Below are 9464 nucleotides of genomic sequence, written 5' to 3'. Positions count from 1 at the left end.
TCATAATACCGGCTTGTGGAGATCACCTGATAAAGACCAGCTGCTAGGTCAGCGGTCCAGCGTTAGCTGACACCAAAAGTAGCTGTTTTGTCATGCTCACTGTGTTTCTGATGTCCTCCATGTGCCATTTCATTTTAATACTATAACTCGCAGAATTTTAATTGGTTGCACAGTAATTTAGATTGGTGATAGGTTCCTTTCACATAGGGAACGCTGTGTGCCATGGTTATAAAGCTCAATGGAGAAAGGTGCACACAGATACAGACTGTTTGATAATTTACCTTGAAAATGATTGAAAAGTGCTTGAATTTTACTGTGGGATAAAGGTACAAACCCTGGCAGGAAACCCGAGCAAATATCAATATTTTTGTTTAACAGAATTGTGCTCCATCATTTGATCAAAAGTTAAGTTAATATTATCCTCCAAGAGCTCTGATGTTAATCCCCTCTTCCACAAAGACCAGTTCTCCYAGTTTGCAGATTATCTCAGATTCCATCTGATCAAGTTGGGCCTGAAAATTGAGGCTATTWACTTTTGAGACCAAAAAAGGGAATAGCATGAAGGCAACAACAGGCAGGATCATGTACAAAGCCTTGTGTGTGTCAAAAAAAACCTGTTGATTCAATAAAAACTGTAACTTAATGTCTTTCTTTGTGATAACTGATCCTGTCAACAAACACTGGAGCCTCATTGCTGAAACAACTTTTCAATTTTGAAGGTAATTTCCACAAGAGACAAGTAAGACTTTACTTTACTGAAGCCAAAGTGAGTCTGTTCACACAGATTGTGTCACCTGTTAGCTCACCTGTTGATGCACCTGTCACATATTTAAATAACTTTGATTTTTTAATAAACAGAATTAGATTCCTAAATAATGACCGTCAGGGGTGCAGCTGGTGCTTTAGCGCCTCCTGCTGGCAGATGAAGGATGTAGCTGCAATAACAGAACTTTTAAACCCTTGAAAAATAAAAACATGAATCAAAATCGTCTTTTGTGATTGTTGTTAAAAGGTAAAGGTTTAAAATTAGAGGTAGTAAAATTTAAAATAACACAAACATACAAGGCCATAGATGTACGGAAGGTGTGTATAACATATAAAACTTATTTTATTGGTTTTTCAGGTATCATGGCTGACTGTAGTAAACTCAACTAATCAAGAAGCCTAAGTTCACATTCTGAAGGTTACACCAGTTTAGGAGCTTTTTTACATAAAACAAAAGCAGCAGRGCTGCAACCCTTCATGTTTTACTTTTTTCCCTGCTACAACACACCTGATTCAGTCACTGAATTACCTGCTCCAAGTTCTGCAGAAGCCTGATAATCACCCATTCATTCAAACCAGGTGTGTTGGAGCAGAGAAACAAGTAAAACATGCAGGGCTGCGGCCCTCCACCAGTATTACCCACCTGAGGTCCTCCCCTCCTCCCCTTTCAGCTCCTAATCAACCTGGTTTCCCATTCCCAATCAGCACATGTTTTCATTTATTAATTAAGTTATACTCCCTGTTTCTTTTCAGTCCCTTTCTACTTGTGTACCTCTGTCCCAAATATCGTTTTAAATGTTAAAACTAATGTTTGTTGTATTTTCTCAGCAAATATTGCTGACACATAAATACTGTATATRTAAATGTGACAGTTGTCCAGTTGAGGTAAGATCCAAATATTTTTTTTACATATCCAGTGTCTCTCGTCACCATTTTGGAAAAGAGAATTTCAACTTTTATTTATCAAAATGTTATATTTGCTGAAGTATGTATTATTTAATTCAGCATTTAGGATGTTATTACAGTTTAAACACATAAAAACAGATTAAGAATGATGTAATGACGTCCTGAAGTCCCTCAGCTCCTCCTAAWGTCCACCGCTTCCTCTCCAGCTGATGAAACATTTACACAATAAGCCAAAAGTTTTGCAACCTATAGTCTCTGTGTACAGGATTAAAATATGTTTCTAACTCCTGTATGGCCAGCTGAACTCCTCTGATATTTTCTGACTTAATTAAAGCCCGTGGGACGGCATCATGCTGGCTGCMTCGTTTGGAAATGGTCAATAGGTCATTATCACCGTCCCCCAGGAGCCATTAACACACTTTGCTCCATCTGAGGGCCAACCTGGCCAACAAAACAACAAAACAYGGTTCCTTTTAGCAAAGGGTCAAGAAAGGGAAGGGAGAAAACAGAAATTATACTCAAACATGTAACAAACAAACAATGAACAATCATGTTTAATGGTTACTGCTTGGATAACTTCCCGCCATAAACTGGACATTAAAATAACACAAAACCTTTTGTAACATTACAGGCTTAAATGAATTTTATTTCAAAAAATCACAAAAACTTTTAAAAAGATAAGAACATTTACAAATGTATACTTGTGTAGAGGGAAATAGTATGGCGTTGGTAGCAAAACAATGCAACATTTCCTTTCAACTTTACTTGTACCTTTTTAAATAAATGTTAATGTGCTTTGCATTCAAAAATCAATTAAAACCTCATAAAATACACAACATGAAACACAAAATGTATACAAAATCAGTTAAAATGTCTAAAAAGGTAAGACTTTAATAATGAAATAATAAAAATACAAAAGAAATTCTAATATTAAAAGCCTTAATATAAAAGTAAGTTTTAAGTAATGATTTAAAAGAAGACAATAGGTGGCCTGTTTTATATTTAGTGGGACAAAACTGGGAGCTCCAACAATAAAAGCCCTTCTTCCTCCTGTCACCAGTCGAACTCTGGGAGTGGAAATATAGTTTAGTTAAGGATCTGAGATGATGGGATGGTATATATGGGGTAAGAAGCTCAGATAGATAAGAAAGCATRATAAAATTTTAAAATCAATTCTAAAAACCACAGGGAGCCAATGCAAAAAGGACAAAACCGGAGTGATGTGTCGTTATATTTACAGGTTTAGTTTTAGTTGTAGACGAGTGAGAGAACTGAGGGAGACCAGAAAATAAAGACTCATCAAGATGACAAGAAACAAAAGCAGAACTCCTTCAGCTTGGTGTGTTTGCAGTTCTCGTGGTTCTGCAGGGCTCGTCTGTAGCTGGTGGTGTACGCGCAGACCTCACACATGAGGGRCTTGGTTTGGTGCCGCAGCTTGTGGCTCTTCAGCTGGTCCATACGGTGGCAGCGGTGGGAGCACTGATCACAGGAAYACCTGGRAGAGGAGGGAACAGTTCAGTCATTAACCACACGATGAAGCTGCATCATCGCTGGGGAGGACATGTTTCGTACCTGAGGTCTCCTGCATGTTTCCTCATATGAACGGTGAGGTAATGCTTCCATCTGGTGACACATCCACATTCAGCACACAAAGTTTTTCTCTTTGAGTGAGCATGTGTTTGGACAGGTAGGACTCGTCTCGGCACCTGAAATCACACAGGCTACACTTGTGCGGCTTCTCACCTAAAAAATAAAATAAAATAAAAAGACATTTATTACCAAAACATTTACATTTTTAACATTTCCCTTGTTGCAGATCCTTCCTCCCTGCAGCTGTCAGACTCTATAACCAGCACAAAAATCACAAAGTGTTTGCACACCTGCTGCCTGCACAATCATTTGTGCTGTTACTCATTTGTGACCCATCAAATCGAATCAAATTAAGTCAAATTTGCTCAAAATGACCTAATTACACTTTCAGATTCTTGGCTTTAAAAGCAACATATTGATACCTGGATCATCCTGATATCATAATTAAATCCATAAATATGAATTAATTTGTCTTGTTGGTTACAATAATACATAAATATTTGGTCTGAATCCTAATTTTGTCATTTTAATGAGGAATATTTGATGTCTTTATAAAGAGGAAACCTCAAATTATATTTTAATATTGAGATTTACCAGCTAAAGAAACAAGACTTTGCTAACTCACAGGGAAAATCTCAAAATTTTAAGGTGTTTTTCCTCAAAATCAGTTTTTTTTGTTGCTACTTCTCAAAAAAGTGCTTCAAAATTTTGTTTTATGGTTATATTTCAGACAGTTCATTCAAATGATACATTGATAAGGCTTTTTTATTCATTATATTTTGAAAAAATGCAATTTTTCACAGCAAAAAATGTCCATCTAACCAAGTTTTAAAATCTTATCAGCCAAAAAATATTTTTGATCTTGTTTTGAGACTGATTTACTAAACAAGAACTGATAATGTAAGAATAATAATCTTGTTTTCAGAATGTGTAAGATTATTTGTCTTGTTAGCCTGAAAATTTGACTCAAATTAAGTCAAAAATTTCTGTCAATGGAGTAAGAAAATTTTACTTGTAAGATTCTTGAAATATTTGATTTGACTCAATATGTTTTCTTATTTCAAGAACCTCACAAAGTAAAATTTTCTTACTCCACTGGCAAAAATCTTTGACTTAACTTGAGTCAAATTTTCCGGCTAACAAGACAAATACTCTTACACATTCTGAAAACAAGATGATTATTCTTACACAATCAGTTCTTGTTTAGTAAATCAGTCTTAAAACGAGATCAAAAAGATTTTTTGGCTGATATAAGATTTTAAAACTTGGTAAGATGGACAGTTTTTGCAGTGTATTCCTTCCAGGTATGATAGTTTTATACAATTATAGTCTAAAATATAAATATTGCAGAACTACAACAAGCAGTTTAACCTGAGGATGGTACATCACTTAGTGTTAAACCATCATATAATAAAACAAATGTTTTAATTTCTTTAACTAAAAAGATCAAAAACAAAGGAGTAATTCACACTTTTACATTGCATTGTCACCTGATGCACAGGTGAGTATAAACCACCTGATTGACAATAAAAAGCAGAGTGCAGGAGTGTCATGAAAGGGTTAAATGGGAAGCCCTGCCTCTGTGACGCACTGATGACAAATCCACTGCTGACTGAACAGGACCGCTGACATCACAGGCAGCTTTCAGCTCATAAGGAACTACATCCAGTCACTTTTACTATCATCTGTGCGTCTCTTTCTTCAGAAATGTGAGGTTTTTTTTTGTTTTTTTTTTACTGCAGCTTGATTCACTGCAGCTACTTGTTCAACTCACCAACTTTCTCTCTACTTGAGTGTGTTTTTACCTACAGGAAGTGGTGAAGTTACAGGCCAGCAAGGCTGCAGAGAGGAAGAGTACGTGTGTTTGGACAGAAAACTGCAAGTTAACTGGATTGGAAAGWAGTCTGATTAAAACGAAGGAGCAAAAGCAAACTGAGGGAGAGGAAAGTCGAACTTCGATCTCCACAGGCTGCTTCGAGGGAGAGGTCGTACAGTCACAGCTGACAGCAGAACAAACCAACAAGTCGAACCTCTCAATGGCATACAGGCTGTTTGAAGGGAAGAAACACGCCTCCATCTACCAGCAGTATCGTTTCGCCCCTCCGGTTGAGCTCAAGGATGCAATCGTTCAGTACCTGGACTCAAAGGTAGAGAAATGATCAGAGTGTTGTTGGGTTTTGTTTAGAGTTTTACTTTGGTTCTGACGGGACAAAACATCTGTTTCTGCCCACAGAAAGCACCGCCTCATGAGCTCGCTGTAGATCTGGGCTGTGGGACGGGTCAGTTCACTCGGCTGCTGGCGCCACACTTTAAGGAAGTGGTTGGCATGGACGTCAGCGAGAACCAGCTGGAGGAGGCCAGAGTTGTGCCAGGAGAGCCCAACATCACCTACCGGTAAGTGTTGGAGGACAAAGGATGTATTTTATGCATTTATTATTGCTATATTGGAATGTTTTATAATTGCATGGCTTAAAAGTGGAAAATAATAACTTTTATGTGTTGAATTTGCAGTCAGGGCTCAGCAGAGGACCTTCCTTTTGAAGACGGCACCGTAGACTTGCTGACGGCAGCTTCAGCGGCCCACTGGTTTGACCAGTCTAAGTTCTTGCCCGAAGCGAACCGGGTCTTGAAACCCGGGGGCTGCATAGCTCTGCTAGGTTTCAGTGAAACCAACCTCAGGTTTATCTACAAGGACTGTGGAGATGGAATCAACCAGATCTATCAGGAGGTGGGTGTAACCAGAACGCAGTTACGCAGTAAAAGCACGACCCCTCTAATCGCTCCAGTCTTTTAGGAACGTGGCAGGACTGCAGCACATCTGGAAAACCTCCTTTAGTGCGAAAGGGATCCCCGATTAGTTGTAACATTAGACTTTATTTGATAAATATACATTTTAACTGTCAAATAAAGACTGTAAAAATACTGTAGGCTGTTTAGTTTTGTAAATTTGTAAAAATATATTTTAACACGGACAGAGCCATTTCAAAGCATTCTGGGTAAATGATGACGTGGATAGGTCCTCGGTGCGAGGCTGCTAGCGAGCTATATCCACCCTGAAGGTTAATCTTGGACAATATCTGATGATCGACTCTTTTAAATGAAACCAGAGAGCGTTGACAGAGAGGAGAAGGTAGAAATGACTCAGCCTGGAACTGAAAATATGGATGGAGGACAACAGAGCTGCTTCATGGAAGAAGAACCTCAGCTTAGCTTGTTAGCTTTAGCATTAGCCCCGACGTTATGTTGCCTTATATGTATTAGCTCGGTGCTAGCGCGACAAACAAGCTAATCTGAGGTCCTCCATCCATATTTTCAGTTGCAGACTGAGTCATTTTTGCGTTCCCCTCTCTGTCATGTGGATGGAGGACCTCAGTGATGAGAGGAGAATCTGTAGCGCTGAGCTAATACATATGTAATAGCATTGGGGCTAATGCTAAAGCTAACAGGCTAAGCTGAGGTTCTTCTTCCATGAAGCAGCTYTGTTGTCCTCCATCCATATTTTCAGTTCCAGGCTGAGTCATTTCTACCTTCTCCTCTCTGTCAACGCTCTCTGGTTTCAGTTAAAAGAGTCGATCATCAGATATTGTCCAATATTAACCTTCAGGGTGGATATAGCTCGCTAGCAGCCTTGCACCGAGGACCTATCCACGTCATCATTTACCCAAAATGCTTTGCGTGTAAATAAAATAGCCCCTTCTGTGTAATATATTTTTTAACTTTTAGTTTAAAAATGATAAAAACTAAACATCCTACAGTATTTTTAGTCTTTATTTTACAGTTAAAACATATGTTTATTAAATAAAGTCTAATGTTACAACTAACCATGCATCCCTTGAAGGCAATAATAAACATCCTATACACACTTTGTACATGTATTCATCTTTACCTCAGTTTTTAAGCTGAAACCCAATTAAACCTTCTTATGCCATCATGTATTTGATGTCCTGCTACACATGCATGTAAATGTTTTGACATCCTGATTTGACCAAAATATCTTTATATTTATCTCAGGTGAATTGTTGCAGAAATGTTGCATGAACCTCTGAGTAAATAATGATGCTTTTGTTTGTGTTGATCCACAACTGATCTAACTTTTAAGGTCAATCGGATTGACGATGGCCATCACAGCCAAAAACAGCGATAACTCAAGCAGTTTTCCATGTTTCATCCTAAAATGTGACGTGCTTGTAGCTGAGAGTCATTCACAACCCAACACTGGGTATGACACCATGCAATCTCTCATAACTGTTTTTTATTATTGATTTTTTTAAAGTTAGACCAGAATAACTAGAATTTTTTGTCATTTCTTAATGCAAGATCTTAGTCTAAAACTCACGACTCATGAAAGGCAGCAGGTTATACATTCAAGACAAGATAGACTGAATTGTCTGTAAACTGTTTTTTTAAAGCATTCCTTTGCTTTCACTTGTACATCAGCAGTGGGTTTATTGGAGTTAGGAGATAAGCATGTATGTCAACTATTTTTATAGTTGTAGTTTTCACTGACTCACTTAAAGAAACTTAAACRATATGTTTCACATGTTCTTGCTATAAAAGGAACAATACAAATAACTTGATACATGTAAGATAATGCCCTGTCATAGTGAGCAAATAGACAAGCCAGAACAAAGTCCACAGTGTTCTGTTGTAAAATGCTTTSAGTTAACCCTTAACAGACTTTAGGGAGGTAAAATGTCACTTTCTTTTTTATAATKAACCATCATCGCACACATGACTGTCCACAGCAGGTGTGAGAAGAATGAYGAGGAAATGAGTAAAAATAACAGAAAATGGACATGTCAGCTAAGATTATGACTTTAATTCTCATAATAATAAAAAAATATATCGAGGCTCGTAGTTTTGAAATGTATAGAATCCTATTTGACCACTTCTGTCCCTGTCCTCAGGTGAAACAGGTGCTGCAGCCGTACACAACCAACCCGGTCGCTGTGTCTGAAAATAAACTGCAGGATATGTTCTCTGCCATCCCATATCCAGACAAACAGAGGTGATCGTGCTTCTAACATTATTCCAATGCCGTTGAAATGTTACATTCACTTTCAGTTTAAAGGTCTGGATGGTCCAGGTCTGATCTTCTGATCTCATCACATTTCACTTTTTATGGCACATTTTTTCCCCCTTCTAGACGTACAATAATTTGGCCTTTCAAAAAAAAACCTTTGTTTATCCAATTTTGATCCAACAGGATTGATGAATTCAAGACAAAAACCTTGCTCTCTGTGAGGAACTTGATTGGTTTCATCAGAACCTGGTCCATGTTCCAAACCTATGAGAGAAAAGACCCTCAGGGAGCTGAAGATCTGTTGGCCAGTATTCAGAAAAGGTTATCCAAACACTTTGGTTCTTGTCATCATATTGATTATTTAATCATAAAGGACTCTTGCTAAATCTTGTTTTTCTGCTTGTTCTGCTTCCAGGATCTTGGATTTAATGGGAGCCACTTCTCCTGATACTGAAATCGAGCGGGACTGGGCATATTTTTGTGTTTTGGCATCTAAGCCACTATAACTTACAAGCTCTTAAACGCTTCGTTTAAGAAAAGATTTCTACTGAACAAACACATAATGTTGATTGTGTCTTCATTTTCTCAGTCAAAAGTTTCTTTGATTATAAGACATATTTTGAAAAAAGTATAGAACAGAAATCATAAATCTTTTATATGCTTTAGTTTGCACAAAGACCTGAATGAATMGTTTCTATATTTCACATGTTCACTACATTTTTATAAAAGGTGCTTGGATTACTTTAAATAAAGTCAGTGGTTTTATCCCACACTCATTGGTTTTTTTAATAGTTTTTGTTAGATATAAACGAGTCGACTGCTAGTTTATACATCCAACCTTTAAATTTGAAAACAAGAACAGTATTAGATGCATTTTAATGACAAAAGTTCAAAAATTGTCCAACACAGTCCTTTAAAACAATGTTTAGTCTTGCTTGTAAATTGTAGATCAAAAATTAAAGTGTGCAATCTTTCATTAAAACAAAATCAGTTTTCAGGAATTTCCATTTGCTGCTGTTCTTTAGGAATTGTGTTTTAAGAAGGTTAAATGAGCTCATAAATATTTCACTCAGCTACAGTATTTATCTGGCCCTCATGGGCCTCCCTTAACTGAATAATTGCTTTGGAAAGAACCATTAAAGTGTCAGTAAATAACAATGCAGCTTCCTTACAGTGAATT

At 37.3% G+C, this 9464-nt stretch overlaps 2 protein-coding genes across 3 annotated transcripts; one reads left to right on the top strand and one right to left on the bottom strand.

Moving 5' to 3' along the window:
- Positions 1–2559: 2559 nt before the first annotated feature.
- On the bottom strand, positions 2560–3293 carry LOC106529444 (zinc finger protein 142; the record flags this gene model as incomplete). The annotated part of the gene is given in 2 exon segments (XM_014024871.1): positions 2560–3166; positions 3244–3293. Coding segments are annotated over 2 exon segments (246 nt in total), but the record flags the coding sequence as incomplete, so codon positions are not given.
- A 1531-nt stretch (positions 3294–4824) lies between these two features.
- Positions 4825–9060, top strand: LOC106529443 (putative methyltransferase DDB_G0268948). 2 transcript variants are annotated; one of them, XM_014024870.1, is made up of 7 exons: positions 4825–4970; positions 5073–5408; positions 5495–5655; positions 5773–5989; positions 8169–8269; positions 8468–8605; positions 8700–9060. In XM_014024870.1, exons 2-7 carry the CDS (start codon positions 5298–5300, stop codon positions 8788–8790), a joined length of 819 nt encoding a protein of 272 aa, XP_013880324.1. In that variant the 5' UTR covers positions 4825–4970; positions 5073–5297; the 3' UTR covers positions 8791–9060. The 2 variants fall into 2 exon arrangements, with proteins under 2 accessions (XP_013880324.1, XP_013880323.1); XM_014024869.1 differs by lacking the exon at positions 4825–4970 and having other exon boundaries at positions 4977–5408.
- The last annotated feature ends 404 nt before the right edge of the window (positions 9061–9464 follow it).

The sequence above is a fragment of the Austrofundulus limnaeus genome, unplaced genomic scaffold (assembly GCF_001266775.1).
Source record: "Austrofundulus limnaeus strain Quisiro unplaced genomic scaffold, Austrofundulus_limnaeus-1.0 Scaffold443, whole genome shotgun sequence".
NCBI lineage: Eukaryota > Metazoa > Chordata > Actinopteri > Cyprinodontiformes > Rivulidae > Austrofundulus > Austrofundulus limnaeus.
This window is presented reverse-complemented; position numbering and strand designations above follow the sequence as displayed.

Bases quoted from the DNA above. Each gene is read 5' to 3' on its own strand.
- LOC106529443 (XM_014024870.1), top strand. From the start codon at position 5,298: ATGGCATACAGGCTGTTTGAAGGGAAGAAACACGCCTCCATCTACCAG. The intron at 5,656-5,772 runs GTAAGTGTTGGA...TTGAATTTGCAG, and splicing joins GAGCCCAACATCACCTACCG to TCAGGGCTCAGCAGAGGACC. The intron at 8,270-8,467 runs GTGATCGTGCTT...TTGATCCAACAG, and splicing joins CCATATCCAGACAAACAGAG to GATTGATGAATTCAAGACAA.